The sequence below is a fragment of the Podarcis pityusensis genome (genome assembly GCF_964106645.2).
Source record: "Podarcis pityusensis genome assembly, chromosome: 2".
Lineage (NCBI taxonomy): Eukaryota > Metazoa > Chordata > Lepidosauria > Squamata > Lacertidae > Podarcis > Podarcis pityusensis.
This window is the reverse complement of record NC_138029.1, coordinates 64,294,552-64,316,622: the sequence shown is the minus strand read 5'-3', so window position 1 is coordinate 64,316,622 and position 22,071 is coordinate 64,294,552. Positions and strand designations below refer to the sequence as shown.

The following is a 22,071-nucleotide window of genomic DNA, read 5'->3' as shown; positions in this document are numbered from 1 at the left end:
TGAGCAAACATGTCTCATCACATGACTGGATATACCTGATGACTGTCTTCCCATATGATTGTACAATGTGTGCATCCCCCATATGAAGGGCAGTATGTGGCTGAAGGATCAGAGGTGTTCAATGGGGCTCCTCACTAATACATTTTAGGTTTGTAGCCTTGAATGGTCTTTCATCAGGCTCCCAGGGCTCTTGAATCAAACTCTAAAGTATACTATTTTAAACTGAAAGGTGTTCGTTTGGGAGTATAGCTGTAATTGCTGTAGCATAACAGTTGTTCCGACTTTCAGCATGTTATGTTTGGTGGCCAAGCTGTGGTAGAATGCTGTTAATAAGGCACAGCTTTGAGGCCAATATTCTGTTTTGCTTTCTAGAGGGCAGTCTGAAAACGTGTGCAGTTATTCACAAAGCACTGATTGTCTTGCACATTCATCTCACACAAGTCCCCACATCACACAGCAGATTATGTCAACAAATATGAGTATCACCCCAGCCAATGAAAGGGTGTAACTTGCAAGCAAAAAGAAACTGTGGAATGCCTTGTGAAACTGCATCAGAGTTAACCAACGTGTTGGTCTCGCAAAAGGGGGAGACAATGCTTTGCCTAATTGTACAAGTGATGATTTCTTTATCAATGTAAATGCATGCTACATTTTAATTTGGGGTGAGATGACATCAACTATTAGAAACAGGTAACCATGATGAAAATGGTTGCAGAAAATGGTCCCCAAAGGCAAAAAGAAATGACATGTATTTCTGTAAGGCTGTAAGGCTGTTTCTCCAGAACAGCCTTACAGTTTCCCAAACAGATGCAGTGGTACCTTGATTCCTGAACAGCTTAGTTGTCAAACAAATCAGCTCCCAAATGATTGAAACCTGGAAGTGAGTATTCTGGTTTGCAAATGTTTTTTGGAAGCTGAATGTCCGATGCAGCTTCCGCAGCTTCCAACTGAGTGCAGGAAGCTCCTGCATCCAATCAGAAGCCGTGCTTTGGTTTTCGAATGGTTTTGGGAGTCAAACGGACTCCCGGAACAGACTAAGTTCGAGAACCAAGGTACCACTGTATTGACTGGAAAATATGGGTCATTTGCTCTTCCTGCCTCAACCAGCAGGTTGCAGAGTTGCCTTACCTAATAATCTACAGAAAGGCTTCATTTGTAGTTTTCATTGAAAAAGCACTTTGAGGCGTTCTGAAAACTGCAGTCCTGGAGAGAGTCCGAAAATGCGTGCGCACACATTTTTTTTATTTCATTGCTTGTTATGTAAGTCACTTTAAGACACTTCAGTGTAAAACAACCACCACCACCATGTAAATATAATAAATAGTAATAAACTGTCTTGTACTGTCTGCTTCGATCCTATAAACAATATCGCCGTTATATGAAAGCCTTTCATGTTGTTCTGTTAGAATAACTAGAAAGGCAATTCAAGGTGAATTCTGGAACATTTGAACCTTGGTCAAGAAAGCTACATTACCATTTACTTGGGAATGATCACATCTGAATCCCCTGGAATCCATTGGTGCTTATTCACCGAGTAATCATGCATAAGATCAGGCTGCATGACTCCTGGACCGTGTTGCCAAAATGCCCTGGCAAAAATAGTGTGAAGTATAAAAGAATACTGATACAGTCAGGCCTTTTTGACTTTTTGGAAATGTCTACAGTGATGGTAAGGGAATCGTGTCTCTGGACTCCATTGGAGCAAGTCTGGGCAGCTGTTTGGGGGCTAGTGAGCATGCCTGGGTGTCTCTGGCAACAGCTTGTGTTGCAGCTGCCATGCAAAGTGAAGCGAAGGCAAGTGGTGCCTGCAATATGTCATCTTGACAGAGATCTGCTTGAGTTTCCTGTTCCAGGGTTCAGTGCTTGGACTAAGCCACTCAGCGTGATGAATAGGGTTATCACCCATGCTAGCACTCATGTTCAACTGGTTTAACAAAAGCCACCCTGAAAAACACAGAGGGGAGCTTTTCCCAGTTAGTAGGCTATAAGCATGAAATGGCTGCCTTTCGCACTGAAAAGGGCCTTGAAGTTTGAAGATCCCAGTGTTCAGAAAACAGAGAAGCATATGCTATATGAGACTTTTAAATATATATATATATTATGCTTTGTAACATTTGTAACTGCTGAGAGATCATATCTCACTGAGCAAGAACAAGAAGCTGTTCCAAGTGGGATAAAAAAGAAAAGAAAAAGTCAATCTCTATTTTTGCCATATATGGCCTGATGGTTATGTTTCATGGCAGCTGTTCTGGATGTGAGCCACATGACCCCCCTTGTGTTCCTCTTCTGCTTCTTTCTTCGTTTGTTCCTAGGATCTGCTTCCACCTCTGCTATTATCATGCTAGAAAAGCAGTGGGACCACTAGGCAGCCAAGTCTGGCCACCTCCTAGGCACCAGAGAGACGCTACACTGGAAACATTGTGGAAATTAAAATGGGGACTAGACTCAGCTGCCCAAGGCTGCCTGGTGCTGATGCCTGCCCCAATTACAATTACTGGATGCATTTAAATGGTGAGCATTCCTAAGGTTGCTCTTTGTGTAGGTCTAGCTCAACTTTCGACAGCAAAAGTTACTAATGCCATGACTAAAAAACAGCATTATGGTTTGCACTTCCCTAGTGAACAAAACACTGTAGCACCCTGCTTGTGGTTAACGCTTAGCTGGAATGAAATATTCAACGCAGCAATAGAGAAATTAAAATAATAATTTATTTGTCAGACAAATAAATGAGAGACACAGTGGTATATGGATACCAAAGCTCTGCCCTTCCAGCCCTGATGGCCAGCACTTATATTCCCTCAGCCCAGCCCCCTTGCTCCTCCTTTGGCTGCCTCTGTCCAATCAGCCTGGTTGAAATTCCTATTGGCTGTTTGCTAGAACCAATCATAAAAGATACACCCATTTCCTATTACCTTTTATGGGAGACAAAGAGCTATATTTCCTTCTATCCATAAATGGCAGACAAGTAGCCATATATCTTACATTTGCCTCGACCAGGCACCTTAATTATCAGATCATCTTTGCCCTATTGCCCTATTACCCTATTCACTCCAGAACAGATGGCTAATGGTTTTAATTATTATCTTAAACAGAGATCTTGGGTTCACCTTCTCACACACCATCAATGAAATAAGAATCTAACATAAGAATCTAACATTTCTTACTTTCTAAATCCTTTGCATAATTACATTTAAGCCAATATATTTCATACATTAACATAGATAGATTTTTAGAAGGAAAGGCCTTTTCAAAGTAAAGAGGAAACACCTTCAAAAGCAACCTCTTAGATCTACACCACCCTTTCAAGCCAGCTGCTGTTTCTATTAGCTCTTGCCCTTTAACCTTAGGAAAATATGGCTCAAGTCTTAATGGGAGGCACATGGTATATTATTTGTTAAACAATAAATTTCACTATTTACCAACTCTTAATTGTGTCTTTGCAGCTTGATTGTATTCTGTAATTTGTATGGTCAGTGTGACCTTTTGCTCCCAGCCTGTAATTTCCTTTTACAACCCTGAAGCGCTGCTATAGATCAGTGGGGCCCTTGAACAGGAAGATAAACAGCTGCCAGAGTATTCAGCTGGTTTCTGCCTGGCATGAGAGATACAAACATTTACAAATATATTTTTTAAGCTCATTTTAAAATGCAGGTCTTCATCAGATGCCTCAACACGACTTGCTGGGCAAGGGAGGACAAGCATATGATCAGGTTGCATATGAAATGGGATTTAGGATGACTTAACACGTGACTTTTTTAAAGTGCACAACTATGATGTTTTAGGATGCACTCTCATACACTCACCTGGGGGCTCAGTGGCACAGCATGTGGGGGGGGCAGGAGGGGGGAATTGTGCCGCTTAGGCTCCGGGGAGATCGCCCAGAGTGTGAAGTGGTGATAGAGCTGTCAAGGAGTTGGGCACAGGGGGCACTGATACAGCTCCTCGCCTCTGCCTAAGGGCCAGATACAGTGGTAAAGGTAAAGGGACCCCTGACCATTAGGTCCAGTTGTGGCCGACTCTGGGGTTGCGGCACTCATCTCGCTTTATTGGCCGAGGCTAGCATGACTAAGCTGCTTCTGGCAAACCAGAGCAGCGCACCGAAACGCCATTTACCTTCCCGCCGGAGCGGTACCTATTTATCTACAGTGGTGCCTCGCAAGACGAAAAGAATCCGTTCCGCGAGTCTCTTTGTCTTGCGGTTTTTTCGTCTTGGGAAGCAAGCCCATTAGCGGCTTAGTGGATTAGCGCTATTAGCGGCTTAGCTGATCAGCGGCTTAGCGGATCAGCTGTTAAGCGGCTTAGCGGATCAGCTGTTAAGCAGCTTAGCGGCTTAGGATCAGCTGATAAGCGGCTTAGCGGCTTGGGAAAAAAGGGGGGGGGATGGAAAAAAACCCCGCAGGAACTCGCAAGACATTTTCGTCTTGCGAAGCAAGCCCATAGGAAATTTGTTTTGCGAAGCACCTCCAAAACGGAAAACCCTTTCATCTAGCGGGTTTTCCGTCTTGCGAGGCATTCGTCTTGCGGGGCACCACTGTACTTGCACTTTGACGTGCTTTCAAACTGCTAGGTTGGCAGGAGCTGGGACCGAGCAACGGGAGCTCACCCCGTCGTGGGGATTTGAACCACCAACCGTACCTTGGGGTTAAAGATGCTTCAGGTTACTGACTCCGCTAACCCAGAAATAGTACCTCGGGTTAAGAACTTTGCTTCAGGATGAGAACAGAAATCGTGCAGCGGCGATAGGAGGCCCCATTAGCTAAAGTGGTGCTTCAGGTTAAGAACAGTTTCAGGTTAAGAATGGACCTCTGGAACGAATTAAGTTCTTAACCCGAGGTACCACTGTAAAGGGAGAAACGTGCTAAGAGGAAGGCAGGTTTGGCAAATCCACACCGTGATCAACTCCCGCCCAGAAACCAATGTCCCCACTGTGGAAGGACGTGTGGATCCAGAACTGGCCTCCACAGTGTGCATGCACACGAAAGCTGATACCAATAACAAACTTAATTGGTCCCTAAGGTGCTACTGGAAGGAATTTTTTTATTTTGTTAAAACCGTGTTCATGGAAGACAATTTTACTCGGCTAGGAGTGATTGCCAAAGAAGCAGCAGCAGCAGCTGCTGCGCAACTTCATCCTATGCACGTTTAAGGTAAAGGGACGCCTGACCATTAGGTCCAGTCGCGGACGACTCTGGGGTTGTGGCACTCATCTCGCTTTATTGGCCAAGGAAACCGGCGTACAGCTTCCAGGTCATGTGGCCAGCATGACTAAGCCGCTTCTGGAGAACCAGAGCAGTGCACGGAAATGCCGTTTACCTTCCTACCGGAGCGGTACCTATTTATCTACTTGCACTGGTGTGCTTTCGAACTGCTAGGTTGGCAGGAGCAGGGACCGAGCAATGGGAGCTCACCCCGTTGCGGGGATTCGAACCACCGACCTTGTGATTGGCAAGTCCCAGGCTCTGTGGTTTAACCCACAGTACCACCCGTTTAAACAGGAGTAAATCTGAGCGTGCGCCAGAATATATTCCCACGTAAATGCGCATAAACCTGAGCCTTAAGTAACTCCCTCCTCTGCCTCCCTTTGCTAAACACTCAAGCCAAGGTGATCCAGCCGCTACCGTCTGGCAGGAGAGAGATGCAAGCTGAAACGACGCCCCATTAAGGGACTCCCCCCTTCCCACCTCCCTGCGGCGCCTGCGTCAGCCAAGGTCCTCCTCTGCAGCGGGCGTCGCTCCGTCGCCCACCTGAGGAGGCGGCCAGGGCGGGAGGGAGGGAGGGAGGGAGGCAGCCCGGGACTGGGCGGCTCCGGAGCGCGTGACGTCGCTACTCGAGCGGAGCCGAGGCGAGGGAAAGGAAACAGCTGCGGCGCTTCGAGGTCAGCCTTTCCTCCGGCGTCTCGAGTGCCCCGCGGCCTGGCTGCGCACCGACGGAGGCGCTTCTTCCTAACGGTTCTAGCAAAAGAGGCCTCCTGGTGCCCGTGAAGTAAGTTAATAACGGGGGGCAAGAAAGGGGGGCAGCCCTAGCTTGCTGGGAAAGGGGAGCGGGGTGAGGTGAGGTGGGGGAGATGGAAGGAATACATTAGCATCCTTCCAAGATCCCGTCAGAATGGTGTGGTGCTGCGGTTCGTTGCCCCTTTATTTTATATAATTTTTATTAGTTTTCCATTTAATAATATACAATCACATCATTATGATTCACTTTACCGCTCATGGACCTCCTTCCCTCCCGCCTCGTGGCTTTCAAAATTAACCTTTATATCATTGCATTGTCTACGTTTTCCAATTCTAGTTGCACTCATTACAAAATACCTCAAAGTTTAAATAAATATAAAAAGAAAGAATATTTCTCACGACAAGTCTTCAGTCAACCCTGCTAAGGATGTTAATTGCTTACAATAACCTTCCAAATATCGTATAAATTCACACCAGTCCTTTTGATCCTGCTGGTTTCGGATTTTTCCCATCAACTTCGCTAGCTCTGCAAAGTCCATCATTTTCAACGGCTACTCTTCTTTCGTTGCTACTTCTTGTTCTTTCCATTTTGGGGCTAAAAGAATTCTTGCCGCTGTTGTTGCATACATAAACAGACTTTTATCTTTCCTTGGTATCGCTTCACTCACTTTCGGTGCCTGTTTAAAGCCAGACTTTCTCTCTTAAGAAGTATGGCTTTCTTCTTTGCAATGCAAGCCCTCAGGAGCCGCATAATACAGTACAAGCTCCTCACTAGCTAGGGAACTTGCCTTAAGTTTTCAATGACTTGGCTCTTTGTAGAAGCCGGTGGGTGTGGCCCTGGCAGATCCAGTTTTGGCAAACTGCCTGATCTATTTGAGTCAAAGAGGTTCGGTTTCTACTTTTGCTGGGGTGAAACTGCAGCCCCATCTCTTTAGGCTGCTTTGGCACTCGATGGCGTCTTTGTTCTAAAAGGACTTGTCTTTTATGCACAACGTTTGTTCCATTTTTAGCTAAATTCCCCATCTTGTCTTCATTTGCTTTGCAGTGGTGGAGAAGAAAAAAATGTGCCAACTGAAAACCTAGTGCCTTTTCGTTCCTAGCTTTTCTATCTCAGTTTCTAGCACTGCCCCAAATACTAATCTTGGATTCAGCTGCAGTGGTGGTTTTGTCTGTCTTGTCTGTCTGCATGGGCGTAGCCAGGATTGGGGGGGGGGGGGCAGAACCTCAGATTTGTATTGATTTGTATTGATTTTGATAGATTTAGAGGGGCAGGTGTCCCCTGGCTACGCCCATGTCTGTCTGTCTACAGTCTTTGCACACCAGTAGATGCGGCGTAGGAGCAGAAGAAGTTGAACACCACGCCAAAGCTGTATTCATAACGCTAATCCATATTTGTAAGGCGAAATGCTATTAGGAATGTTGGCGCTATGGACCCAGAGAGTGAAAATGGTAGTAAATCAATAATGTAAGAATCTTTTTCCCAAAATAACCCACTCCCCCCAAAACACATGTTGGCATAAAATGTTAGGCATATGTTTAAACTGTTACCAATTTTCCTGTGGGGAGGGAGGTATTTCTGCTTTTCTTAATTCATAAAATATGACAGTAGGCTGTTGTTGCTGCTACTTAGTAAAGTTTTATATATGATTCCTGTCTTGAGAAGTTGCAGGAGGCTAGAATACTGCTATTTTGATGCTCTGTTTACTTACATTTGAAAATCATGTCCTTATTCAGGACAGGCAGGGCTGGGTCCAAGTGCATAGAAATGATTGGGGCTTTTTCTTTTTTAGGTGTGGGCAGTGACCATTTTTGTGACTTCTGATCTAATTTTAATAGAATGTATGTATTATCCTGAACAAAAATAGGATTGGAGAGCTAAGGCTTAAATAGTCACAAGTCGTTCCTCAAAAATCAAGTGAGCACAAACTGTAGCATTTAAAATATTTTCCTTTTAGTCTGTCTCGTGTATTGTTTTTAAGTCGTCTTCCACCCTGAAGGCAATTGCACAATGGAGTAAGCCCCACTGTGGATCTTACTTCTGCATAAACATGTATGGGATTGTGCTGTTTTTGAGAACCGATGTATTTCTATTATGTTGGCAACTGGGATCTTAAAGGAAGGCCCTTGACACATGTAAGATGTGTGCTACAGCTATGAGATCTACCCAGCCTTGTAAAAGCCCTTATTTCCTTTGGACTGGGTGGGGCTTGCCTGTGCCATTTTGTTTCTGGAATGACTTTTAGGCTGCTGTTCTATTCTCCTATCTGGGAATAAACTCCATTGAACTCAGTGAGGCTTTCTTCTGAGTAGATGTTTTGGGATTCTGCTATAGGCCATTTGTTTAAATTGAGAATGAAATGTTTCTGCTGCAGGCTACAGTGTGAGTGTTAGTGCTTAATAACTGTCTTCACAGCATACTGCCTACAGTGTTTAAAAATAGCCCTCAGCTAATTCTGTTTTGGATTCATGGAGCAGGAAAATATATACCTGAAAATGCAGATTTCTAGCTGTTGTGAGGAAAGGTTAGATGCATGAGCAAGCTGCCTTTATGTTTAACCCACCAGGCACACTCTTTCAAGAGTGGAGAAGGCAAGGCAGTTTTTAGGAAGCCACTAAAGAAGAGGACAGGCTACCTTGCAGCTTCCTCAAGAGATTCTAACAGTTCTCAAAATGTTAACGGGCTATTTGTTCATTCTGTTTTCCATTCAGAGACATGGATGCATTGCAATCTCATTCATTGGCTCTAGTAAATCATTTGTCATGGGGTGTTTTCAAAATGTTTTTCTTTTAAGCTCCTACAAAATAAAGGCCTTCCATAACCTTTTACCAGATTCAGTTGGTTTGCCAGCAATGACCATTCCTGGGCAGAGGGATCCATGCATAGGTAACCTTAATATTAGGTTACTGTAATGCTCTCTTCCTGGAGTTGCCCTTACAGCTGGTCCAGAAGCTTCATCTACTACAGAATACTGTAGTGCTGCTGCTAACTGGAACATTTTATCATGCACATAAGGCTGAGATGCTAAGCTTGCGGAGCAGTTTTCAGGGATGGCATATAGACCCCATTTTTGCATGAATTGAATTTCTTCTTACCCACCACCCTTAGATGTGTTGCAGAACTAAACATTTGCTGCTTGTTGTACTCTCTTTCACCACTTTTCCATTCAATACCTTGTGTTTGCTTTTAGGCAACTGAAGTCCACTGGTTGTAAATGCCTTTGTCTGTTTGTTCTTTAAAAGCTATTGTAATAGAGACGAAATGACACCATCATCAGAGATGGGGGGAAACCTTGCAGCTCTTTGGAAACCTAGCACTGCACAAACCTGGGGGGTTGATACTGGTGTGCCCTTCTTATTTTGAGTTGGTACAAAATGTCTGGGCTAAGAACTGTGTACCCATCACTTGTTCTTTCCAGAGTCAAATGAAGTAGAGTTATTAGTCATCAAAGTATGCTTGCCACCCTTCACTCCTGTCATTATTCTGTGCATTTTTGTCTGAATGTATGTGATCTCCCCCCACTCCCTTGGCCCCAGGATGGAGGGGGGGAAATCTCATTTTCATGGCAGGGTGAAAGCAAACTTTCAATCTGGAGACTTTATACACAGTGCACCCAAAATTTTGCATACACCGGATGTGAGCTCCTTGGGTACTGGGACAGGAAATGAGGCAGGCTTCGTGCGCACCACAATGTTAAGATTTTTTTTAAAAAAAGCAATCCATCAGTGTATAAATTTTGCCAAATAAGCACTACTGTCATAACCACAACGTTCTAAGATTCTACTAAGAACAGTAGGACTGTGTCCTCTTAACTCTTAGAAACACTGAGGTGCAGAATGGCTATTGATCCAGGCTAAAGTGTTGCATGGATATGCCCCTCCCACAGGCACTTCTCCTTAGCCATGGATGTGTGTGTCAGTTGCTGCCGTTCATGATCTTGTCTTGGTTGCTTTCTGTTCGTCTACCCTGGGCCCCTTCCCAGGCCACATCCTCTTTGAGTACTTTTGTGTGGCTGCAATGTGTCCTTGAACTGTGCCTCTTGCCTGCCTGAAGCAAGGCAGTGTGGTATGTGTGCTTGTGTAGAAGCCTCTGCATTTCTGCACTGCTGCTGGGTTGTAACCTATGATAAAAAGTGAGGGTTGCATCCATTTGTTCCCTCAGGTTGAAAAGCTTCCCTACCTCGTATCTAGCCTCAGAACCATCAGCATTCCCAATGTGTTCCCTTTCACACTGACTTTTGTTCAATATATTCCAGCTTTCGTAGGGTCTGCGAGGACAAATGATGAAGTGTTAGTACAACTGATCATGTACAAATCTCTATGTATGTAGCCTTCAACTAGGGATAAGTTGAAACAGCAACCCTGGCTTTGCTGCTGTGTTTCCAAAGCTGCAAAGAGGCAGGTTACCTTTTCATAGTCCTTCATAGTGGGGCCTGTGAACAAGGCAGAGGATTTGTTCAACTTACTGTAAGCAGAGACCACACTCTTGCTTGGCACTGTTCTCCTGCCCCAGCCCCTTCCCCTCCAGCTGTGTGATGCAGCAGCAAAGAGAAGGCAGGTTGTATTGTCCTCACTCTGATTTTAATGTGATGCAAAATATACCCAATGTTAGTGTTATCTGGGCCTGCAAGGGAGGGTCATTCTGTAACAGACGTGTCACTTGGCTCTTTCCTACGTCTCCAATTTATGTGCCGATGGGATGCAGATGGGAAACAAACTCCCCACCCGCCAGCACAGCAGGAATGTATGGATACAGGGGTTCTATATGAGACTACTGGCAGCTGCCACATTCTACGCTAGCTGCAATTGCTGTGCTATCTTCTAGGGCAGCTTCATGGAGAGCCCACTGCAGTAATCTAATCAGGCAGTTACTGCTTTGACCAGTCGGTCTTTGCACCATACCAGTCCCACCACCACCCTGCCCCTCTCCTTCCTTGTAAGCAGCTGGGAAACGAGTGCAGTGGCTCCGCCCCATGCAGCAAACGGCTTCTGAGGACATGGAGAAACAAAGCTTGGTGTCTACACCCAGATGGCAGGTGTCCTTCCCATTTTATATGCAAGTCAGAGATCTGTGACCGATCTCGGTCTCCTTGTTATGTACTTGTACGATTTATGCCATGGGTAGACAAACTAAGGTCCAGGGACCGTATCCAGCCCAATTGCCTTCTAAATCCAGCCCGCGGATTGTCCGGGAATCAGCATGTTTTTACATGAGTAGAATGTGTCCTTTTATTTAATATGCATCTTGGGTTATTTGTGGAGCATAGGAATGTGTTCATTTTTTTAATTCAAAATATAGTCCTACCCCCCCAAGGTCTGAGGGACAGTGGACTGGACCCTGCCGAAAAATTTGCTGAACCCTGATTTACGCTGTGGTGTGTGCATATCTTACTGCATGCCCAAATTATGTGTTTGTATGTAAGAAATATTTCGAAAGCACATATTAAAACATAATGCCCAAAGCAGCCCTGGGCTCCTTTGTCTTGCTTTAGGTACTCAGTAGCATGCTTGCCGAATACTAAAGGGTTACTTTCTTATTGGACCTCAGCCCAGTAGACAGACCGCAGTGCAGAGATGAGATGTCTGCAAGGAGCTCGCGTACATTTTTACTAGCTGGAATGCCTCCACTCATTGGCGATCTGGACTGCACTCACAATCTTTTTGATGTGGGCCTCCCTCCCTCCCTCCGCTGTCAAAGTCGTGGCTGAGAGCTGTGATGTTCACCAAGCCCAGCCCAAGGATGATCTTGCAGGGAAACTGGTGGGTGGTGCTGTAGGGGCCAGTTTCTGATGTACCATAAAGTTCAATATATCTCCCTCCCCAAAAGGGTGAGTTTTACATAGGAGCATCCCCTGAGGATGGTTCAGTGTTAGAGCACACCTTTTGCATGCAGAAGCCCCAGGTTCCACCCCTGATATCTTTCTTCAGTATGGCACATTTAAGTGAGTTTTGACTTTTCCTAGAAGCTGTACTGTCATTTTATGTTTATATATATATATATATATATATATGTTGTATTATAGAGCAATTAGAATATTTATTTTGTATCAGAGTTTTGTTCATCGTGGTTTATTGTTAATACTGGGAGGCAGAAATGTATTCTTAGAGACCTGCTCTCAGTATAGTTGGAGTTGGGTGAACCAAGCAGCTTCTTGCGTTTCCTGTGTGGAGTATGCTGAAGTTTAGGTCCATCAGGATAATAAAATTAAAGGATTTTTTTTTGTTGGCATCCACATAGTTAATATATCTCCTTTTCTTCTGTTATGCAGCACCCGCCACCTCATCTGTTAACACTGATCCAGAAGTCATGTCAAGCAGCGGAAAGGTAAGGCATTTTCAGTTCCTGCTCACATAAGATACTTCAGGTTGGTGACAACCACCATACTGACAATTTTGCCTTGGTGTGATAACCTAGGTGGGCATCTCTTGTTTCTAATCTTGCAACACCCTGCTAATGAGGGAAGGTCACTCAGGCTTTTGATATCAGGAGTGAAGGAACGAATCTTTCCCCTTGCAGCTGTGGTTTGTTTCTGAGAATACGATCTTGAGCACAGTTTACATTCTTTCCTCCTGCAGCCAGCGTTGGAGCTAAACAAAAAGCAGATGTATAATGAACTCCAAAAATGAAATCTCTACAGTGCAGAGTAGGATGAGTGAGCTGGGGGGAATAGAAAATGAAGCAGAAAAGGGGGAAATAGAGGAGCTCTGTTCGTTCAGTCAATAAAAGTAGATGTAGTTCAGATTTCCAGAGGCTTCCATAGCAGATGTGTTAGGGCAGGCTTCCCCAACCTCAGCCCTCCAGATGTTTTTGGCCTACAACTCCCATGATCCCTAGCCAGCAGGACCAGTGGTCAGGGATGGTGGGAACTGTAGCCTCAAAACATCTGGAGGGCTGAGGTTGAGGAAGCCTGTGTTAGGGGATATTCGGCTGCAAGGGCATCTTAATTGAGGGGCTGAGTTGAGGCCTTGTTCTGAGTGCACCACTTTAGGTGTTTGCTGTGTTTAGGGGTTTGCTGTGGAGGCAGCTGAGAGAGGCAGTAGGGCTGCAAAAGGAGGAGCATAGAGGGAGTTCATTAATTGGGCTACTCATTACAAGTGCTGTTTCAAACAAGGAGCTGGGAACCGCCTTCAGCATTGTGAACAGAATCAATCCAAAATGGATTCTTTTTTCTTTTTGAAAAAAGAGAGGGGGTTGCCACATTAAATAAATCTGAAGTGAAAGCTTCCTTTAAACATTGCCTGAGATGTGTGGGAGCTGCTTTTGCCTTGGTGGCTGCTGGAATAATGATTAAACAACTTGGACACAGGAGTGAGGCTGCCAATGACCTGACTGGGTTGCACATGATTGGGTCACTTAAATATTATGCAAGCAACAAGGATGCTGCTTCCAGAAAGCTGGCACCTGCATGACTAGGATGGCATTTAAATATCTCCTGAGTTGTGAAATCAGTAAGTGCCAGACATCTGTGTGTGAAATCAGTCTAAATGTAATACTACGTAATTGACTTTCTCTTGGTACTGTACTTAATAATTTTTTTTGTCATGCAGTGGATATTGGTCAGGGTAGATGTGCCAGTGGGTATTGCTGGATGATGTGGCCAGGCTCTTTTTCACACATGCTTTGGTTCTGAGTCTAAATGAACACTCTCACCATAAAAAGGATGCCAGCAGTTGTGAATTTCTCTTCTTTTCGTGTGGGCATAATTTGAAAGACTCCAATGGTTTAATGTGTTCTGAGACAGTTCTTTCTACGTTGCATCATCATAGTGGCATGCCTTCTGGGGGGAAATAGAAGAACAAGTGCTTTGTACCATTTGTACACGTGGAACAGTTGAGGTTTGAATGTCTCTTAATGTGATGGATTATTAGTTTATTAAATGTATTTAACTGGGCTACACCAGCAGCAATATGTAGCCTACCAGTTGGCTGTGAAAGAACATCAGTGAACTGGGCAGGTGAGTGAGGACACTATATGGATTTTGCACCTTGGAAAGCATGTCTTGGGCTTAACCTGGCATTGGCAAGGGAAAGAAGGCTTCAGCTGTACCACCCATCATCTAAAGGGCAGTAGAGCCTAAGCCTACTAGATTGGGACACTGGGCTGATGGTAGTTGTAGTCCAAAGCAGCTGGAGAGCATCAGGTTGTCAAAGGCTGGCCCATGCTTTAAAAGGGGGCTGTGAGCTGTAGGTTTTAGAAATAGCAAAACCTTGCATAAACCTACTTTCTATAGATGAAAGTGATATTAGTGTACACACCAGCAGCAGTGAATCTTCGTTTATCTCTCTGGAAAAAACTGCCGCCTAAGCTTAGTCAGGTGCAAGTGTAGTCTGAGATAATCTAATGGACCCTCATAATCCTTTCTGGTACTCTGCAACAACAGGTTCCTGTGCATTTCCATCTCTGGCCCATTGTCATATGTTTCTTGATGGCATTTTTTAAATAAATAAAAATTCCATGTTGTTTCATTCTAATAGATGGCCCTGGTTCTGCTATGTTAGTTAATTGCCACACAGGGTGACAAGCTGCAAAAAAAAGCACCCTGGCACTTCATATGTTTAGAACCCAGAAGCTGCCATGCAGGAGAAACTCCCCAGAGGCAGAAAATCATTCTGACATCACACAGTGGGCATCCCCCCAACTTTGCTTTGATGCACTTTGAATAGCTCTGGGGCCCTGATAAATATTTCAGGGAGTCTTAGAGGAAATCCCCCAGGGCAGGTGCCAATGGAAGCCTCACACAGCTGCTGCTTTTGGCACACCTTTCAGGGGGCAATTCTTGCCATGCAGTCTTTTTTGTTGCCTAACACTCTTTCCAAAGATGGAAACAAAAAGACATTTGCAGGCCGAAAGTTAAAGACCCTTTAAAGATCTATGGCAATTTCAGAAACAGGAAATGCTTAAAGTTGATGGAATAGTGGGCATTGGCTCCATATGTGGACAGCCATGCAGATTGTGCAGTCAGTGCTTGCCCGCCACTTCCTCGATCAACGATATGGATCAGCAAGGACAAAGGGGAACTATGGACTGTGGAACTCAGTTGGTAGATGCACCCTGAACGACTAGCATCTACTAGTTTGTTTGTCTGGTGTTCTTTGGTTAAGTAACTTACAGCCAAAACATAACGTTCAAGAGGCCTTGCTTAAGATACTATCTGCTTTCGTCAATAGTACCATCTTCTCCCTCCGCCCCTGTATATGAGCATGAGGGTTGATTAAGTTTCATAAATGAATATGCTAGTTTTCATTCTGAGATCTAAGTGCATGGCAAAGGAGATGCTGCATTGTAATACAGTTTATATCCTTGAAAATTAGTTCTTCAGCATGCTGCTGCTGAAACATGAAAATAGGTAATGGACCTCCCAAAGATGCATACCAACTTTTATTCCAATACTTCAGACTTGTAGCTGGAGGTATTTTTCTTTTTTTCCTCCCCATACCAAGCTGGTATTATAACATAATTGGGTTCTGAATGTGTGGGGTTTGGGGTTTGTGTTGCTTTTTTTGTAATTCTGTTGAATAATGAAACGTTGGAATGAAATTTATTAAAGCACAGCTGAATGCTAGACAAAAGGCCTAACTTTGTGGCCAAAAAAGACAGGGCATCTGTCAGCAGTAGAATAATAGTGCCTAAGAACTTAACACAGTCTCTTTTCTGCGGCAGGTGATGTTTTTAAAAAAACCCCACCATACGAATGGCACAAAGAGGACATTCTGTACTCAAGTTACGGGAATCTGTGTTGATCTTGTGACAAGCACAGATGCACTTTGGGGAGTCTTATCCGTTTCTGAAAATGGAACGCCAAAACTATAAAACTTGGAAGCTGCTGCTTAGGTCATGCAGATTCTGTTTCCTGAGAATCTGTTTATTCCAGATGCTTTCCCAATCAATTTCTAGTGCAACAAATGTGCTGTTACACATTTGTTGTCACATGCCTTTTCTTAAAGCTGGACTATTAGGCAAGTTGTGCTTTTCTAGCAGCTGGGAAAATGTGTCTTATCCCATCTTAACCTTGAGCAGGAGCAAAAAAGGCCTCCTTTGTACAGATTTATTTATTACATTTATCTCCCAAGGATCTCTAGATGGTGTACATGTGGTTCTCCTCTCCATTTCATTCTCACAACAACCCTGTGAGGTAGGTTAGGCTAAGACAGGGATCTGCAACCCGCGGCTCCGGAGCCACATGTGGCTCTTTTACACCTTTGCCGCGGCTCCGGGGCGGATGCTAGCGAGGGGAGGAGGCGCATTGTGCGCCCTGACACTCCCCACTGTGGTGGGCGCTGTACTGGCTGTGACGTCGCATGGGGCGGTGCGTGCGTTAGTCACGCACCGTCCCGACGTCACCTTCCCACCCGCTGTCAGATCGCGGCTCCGGAGATATATTTATTTTAAATGTCGCAGTGGTTTTGCAGCTCCCAGTTTTTTTTCCTTCGGAAACGGGTCCAAGTGGCTCTTTTTGTCTTAAAGGTTGCAGACCCCTGGGCTAAGAGATGGTGACTGGCCCAAGTCAAATGAACTTCATGACTGAGTGGGGATTTGAACCCTGCTGTCCCAGGTCTTAGTCCCAACCGTCTCCCCTTGGAGTTGCACCTGTCCCCTTATTGTTGAAGACATTTCTGTGTACCCAGATCTTTTCAGTTCAATAGGGCAGTATTTTAGCTTCGTATTGGTTTTTATTTATTGATGCAGTTTAGCTGTTATGCTTTGTAACAGGCTCTGGGCTCCCATTGGAGGAAGTGTGATCCACTTATCGTAGGCTTATGTGGTTTCCCTACACGCAAGTGATTTTTGCAGAAGTAATGCTGGGATGTATCAACGTGACTTTCACTTTTTGTACAGCCAGTCCAGAAATCTGGTACAGTTCACAGAGCTAGCGTAAGGTAATAAGACTGTGTGTTGCACTTGGACCCTGGGGACAAGATTTCCAATTCGCAGTTTGAGGGTGAGGCAGTTATTTACGGATTTGTTCAGGGACATATCGCTTGGCACATGTGACTCTGGAAACTCTCGAGGGTGGGTTTTCCTTTTGCATTTCCTGGTGATCCCTACATGATTGAAATCCTCTAGGTCTGTGTTTGTCAAACAGTGGGCCAGGACCTACCAGAACCACTTCTTGCCCAGTGCCTCCTTACTTGCCTGCCACGCCAGCACCAGAAACTCCTTGCAGTGGTGTTCAGGACCAGAGAGGTTACAGGGGGGATGAGGGCAAAGAGTCAGGGGGCTATTAAATGAAATTAAGGTGACGGGAAAGGTGGTGGTTAAATAATAAACTGAGAATAGAAAGGAAGTAGATAAGCGAGGGACACCGCTATAGGAGGAAGTGAATGTATAGGGTGAAGGAAGCTGGTGGTTGCAGGGAAAATACAGCACCAGTTCAGTGTGAAAGGAGAATGGGAGATTAAACCCACTGGAAATGAGTAAACATATTTGGAAAGGGATGTGGAACTGGGAAGCTTTCTTCACTTAGCACTTCCGGATCAGCAAAATCTGCCTAAATAAAGAGGGTGATTCACAATATCTGCACAGCAAATGTCTGTACTTTGCTTGAGGAAAACTGAGCTGTGCTACTCCTTGCCGGAAGGAAAGCCCTCTGGCAAATAAATTTGGCCATTTCCAAAGATGGATTAGCTATCAGTAGAAACTGATGTTGGTAATTGTGTGTGGATTATGCCAAACTGCCTCCATCTGCCGCCATTTTGTCACTGGGGGTCTTCAGTAATTTCCAGCTGTTTCTAGTGGGTCTGGGGGGGGGGGGAAGTCTTGAGAATCCCTGAGCTAGGTGTGAATAGAGTTGGCAAAGGTTTTTCCCTCTGAACAACCAGTTGGGTATGTGTGTGGGAGATGCTGGGAAGATGACATCTATCATTCTCACATCTTGTTACATGAGAGCATTCTCCCAACCCTCTGCAGAAAGAGGAATAATTGTGAAGTGGTGTGTCATAAGTCCTGGAATCTCAGGACAGACATTTCAGAAGGTTCTTCCAGAGAGATTAGTGTGGGCAGCAGTGCCTCAGCTCCTTGTGCATGGATACTTCTAGAGGGGTGGATGTGCAAGTAGGGAACTGTCATTGTGAGACCAAGTTGGCAATATGAATAGAAGAGCAGAATTCTGGGCAGAGCAGCGCCTCTATTAATAACTTCAAGGGCTCTGGCCATCTGTCAGGAAGCCAGACTGACTCATCGGTGTGGGGGAAGGGATAAGGAGAAACTGATTTCAAGAATTGCCTGTGCAGTTAGGATATTCAGATCTCTTAAGCTTTCTTCAAAATCTAGGGGCCCATTTTCCACCATTATTTTCTTCCCCGCATGAGAAGCTCTGAACCTGTGACCTGAAGAAGCATGGGAATTCTCATGGATGTGGCAGTTGCAGCCATGGAAACCAGTGCTAGGTCCATAAACCTTTTTTTTACAGGCTTCCCCATATGATTCCATACATACATGAGGCCAAACACTGGCCATAGCACCACATGTGAAAAGGAAAGTAACTGTATTGCATGCAGCCAAAATAGTTTTGTAGGAAGGATTCTAAGTCTTTGTCTAGTGGGGTACGTTGAAAGATGATGCACAACTTTCTGACTGTGGGAGGCGATAGTCTTCTCCTGAAACAACCTGAGCACCATGATCAGGGATAGGGAAAGCTTGTTTGGCCTTGAGCTTCTGGCATCCTTCCTTTCAGTCCTTGTGATGGAACGTCAAATGCTCAAGGGCAGTGCTCTGCCACTGACTTCCATTGTGGTTTCATTTATGCGTTGAACAGTCTAAATACCTCTGCCTCAACATCAAATCTACTTTGCAAAGGTTAACCCTGACAGGTGTTACCAGATGTAGTCTTGCCATACATTTTGGTTCCCAGATTTCCAAAAGCGTGGAGGCAAACACCGTAGTTCCAAAATGCCTACCTCTGGCTTTGGCAGCTTAAAGAATATCTGTTGGCTCACGCCAGCTAAGCCACCTTGGCTGACCTGTGCTCTGATGCAACTTGAAACCTGGCTGCTTTGAAGTCTGTATTGTTCTGTTCTGGGCTGTGGTGAAATCCTTCAGGGGAAAGAACTCCACAAGTGTGGAGCAGCTGCTGGACGTGCCCTCCCACGTGCCACCATTGTATACATTCTGCACATGGCATATTGTTTCCTTATTGGGCCGCCTAATTGGTAACAGCCTCATTGTCTTTTTCTCTTTGTTTCTAGGCTGGGAGATACAGGGGTTCAGTGAAGGATTATCCAGATTTTGATGCCAACCAGGATGCTGAGGCCCTCTATAATGCTATGAAGGGATTTGGTATGTGTCCTGCAACAGCTGTCTTCTGCGCACTTGAATTTAAAATTACTGTGACATTAACAGGATTTTGGCTTCATTTTTCCTATATTTTCTGTGGTCCCTATTCTTATCTGGAGTCGTGTCAGGGGGAAAAATCAGGGTATAAATAAATATATAATAGTTTCAAATAGGAACTGTATGGTTTTACTGTTTTAGGCATGACTCATCCTCTTTGTCTTCCGCAGGCAGTGACAAGGAAGCCATACTTGAACTAATAACATCCAGAAGCAATAAGCAAAGACATGAAATCTGCCAGGCATACAAGGCTCTTTATGGCAAGGTAAGTTTGAGAAGTGATTGTTCTGTTTTGCAAGCAACTACCACATGCAAGTTTCATCTCGGATGGGGAGATTAATGAAAAATCTCTTTAACTTTTGGGGAACGCAGTTAGTGGAAACCTTTCAGATGTGATCCATAGATTCTAAAATTGGACACAGCATGGGGCAATTCAAAGGAAGCAGCCTGGTATGCAACAACAGCAGCAAGAATACTCATCGCAAAGTATTGGAAGACACAAGAGCTCCCCACACTGGAGGAATGGCAGATGAAACTGATGGACTATATGGAACTGGCGGAAATGACTGGTAGAATCCGTGACCAGGGAGAAGAGTCGGTGGAAGAAGATTGGAAGAAATTTAAAGATTATCTGCAGAAACATTGCAAAATTAAAGAATGTTAGAGTGATGATGGATTGAAATTAAGTGGCTTCTAGCTGTACAGGCTTTAAAGATATATATAGATCAAGATTAAGGATTAGGATTAAAAAAGTTAAAAGGAATGGAAAATTGGCTTTTAATAGGTAAAAATTTAAGGTTATATTATATTAAGATTAAGGATTGGGATTAAAAAAGAGGGAAAGAAATTGCTGGACAAACAAATTGAACTGGAATACAAAAGAGGGAGGTATGAGGAGGTCCAGAAAATAAGTAAATTTAAAAGTGGTGATGAAAAGGTGGTATTGTTTTTAACTGTTTTCTTTTTTTGTTTTTTGTTTTTTGTATTGTGTATTGTGTATTTTTGTATTGTGTATTTTTCTTTTTTACTTTTAACTCTTTTTTATTGATGTGTCTTTTTTTTTATTGGAAACTTTAATAAATATCATTTTTAAAAAAAACAAAACAAAGGAAGCAGCCTGAAGAACATGGAGGGTAGAATTTGCACCAGGCTCCTAAATCTATATCTCTTTACTGGGATGTGAATGGAATCCCTGCCTTGCAACACAGAACCCCTCCTATACAACACTGGCAGACATAAATGACGGGATCAGAGGACACACTAGATTTCATCCTACCTGAGCATCCTGTTTGGGAATCTTGAATCTACTATTTTAGGCATAAGATACCCTGCTAGCCGTGTTGACTGCCTAAAACCCACTACACACAAACACACACACAAAGAGAGACAGAGGGTGAGTGAGTTCCAGAAGCCTGTATTTCGCAGCACAGATGGGTTTGATCAACAGGGACCAAGAAGGACATTCATAGAAATGAATTTCTTTTTGGAAGTCCACAAAGCTGGATGCCAAATTTGCCAGTGATCCTTATATCCTTCATTCTGATAACTTTACCTTTCATACCCAGCAGAGAGAGAGAGAGAGATAAAGACACCCTTCCCTTGTCTACATTTTCCACACATCTTAAGCCCTGTTCACAAAACACATGTATATGGGGCATTTATGCTTTTAAGGAGGGGGCAGCAGTACAGCCCCAATCCCTTAGTTCATTAGTTCCCTACATGTTTGTAATGTGTGAATAGGGATGCAGAGAACCCCGAGTGTGAGAAGTTTCTTTGTTCTGTCATGATTGATAGTGCTCACCCATGAATCTGCAGGGGGTGGGGAGGAACTCCAAGAAAGAGGTTGGCTCTAGCATCTGTTTGTACTGAGCTTTAAAGAGAGGCGGAGAGAAGAAAGTTTGCTGTGTCTCTGTCCAGGGCAAAGTGAAAGGCAATATTATTTCCCACTGCTGAGTCCCCTGGGACATGCTGAGAGTGGGGTGGGGAGGGGCAAGGAGGAGTTGGTGTCAACCACAAATAATGATTGCCTGCTAAGTCAGAATTTGTGAACTGCTGCACAGATATGTGTCCATTAGTCTAGTGTGAGATGGCTTCTTTAGCACTGTAGAAATGGGATGTTGGAAAATATTTCAGAATTACGAGGGTCTTTGCATAGTGAAGTGCATTCAGCCAAGATGTTCCATTTCTCTGTCTCCACCCCCCACTACCACCTTAATCTCTCAAAGTGGCACTTTGCTAGATAATAACATGCCTTTAGTAAGCAAATTCTTTATCTTGCTCTTAAACCATTCCATGCTTTCAAATAATTTCATTGAGAACCACTGTAATTCAGTAGCAAGAAAGGCAGTCTTTGAGTTAGGTGGCCTTTATTCAGTATTGGGATTCTGCCTTTGTCAAGGAGACATTAGGTTGCCCTGGGTAAGTGTCTCCAATCTGCAAAATGAGAATAATAGGGAACTACCTCATAGGGTAGTTTGAACATTCAAACAAGTGTTGTAATATTTAATCTGAATTTGCAAAGTGGTTATATTAATTATTAGTAGCAACAGTGGTATTGACTTCAGTTTCATTGCAGAAATTCAGCCTAAAATATATCGTTGGCTACAACCCTGTGTACATGAGGACAATGTCGGTTATAGTTGGAGCAGAACCATTGAAATTGATGGACTTAACTAACTTAGGTCCATTAGTTTCAGTGGGTCTTCTCTGAGTACTACTTGGTTTGCTACAAGCCATAGTTTCCTGTTGCTGCTCTGTCCACATGTGATGCAAGGGTGTTAATCTAACAAAATA

The 22,071-nt window shown here is 44.2% G+C and overlaps 1 protein-coding gene across 1 annotated transcript in view; it reads left to right on the top strand.

Annotated features, from left to right (window-relative positions):
* Positions 1–5,825: 5,825 nt before the first annotated feature.
* The window catches only part of LOC308472131 (annexin A6-like), a 23,168-nt gene continuing 6,922 nt past the window's right edge, over positions 5,826–22,071 (top strand). The window contains exons 1-4 of the mRNA XM_080996628.1: positions 5,826–5,982; positions 12,218–12,273; positions 19,134–19,224; positions 19,449–19,576. Coding sequence (XP_080852754.1) covers positions 12,256–12,273; positions 19,134–19,224; positions 19,449–19,576 — 237 coding nt within the window. The 5' untranslated portion in view covers positions 5,826–5,982; positions 12,218–12,255. The remainder of the gene's footprint in view (positions 5,983–12,217; positions 12,274–19,133; positions 19,225–19,448; positions 19,577–22,071) is intronic.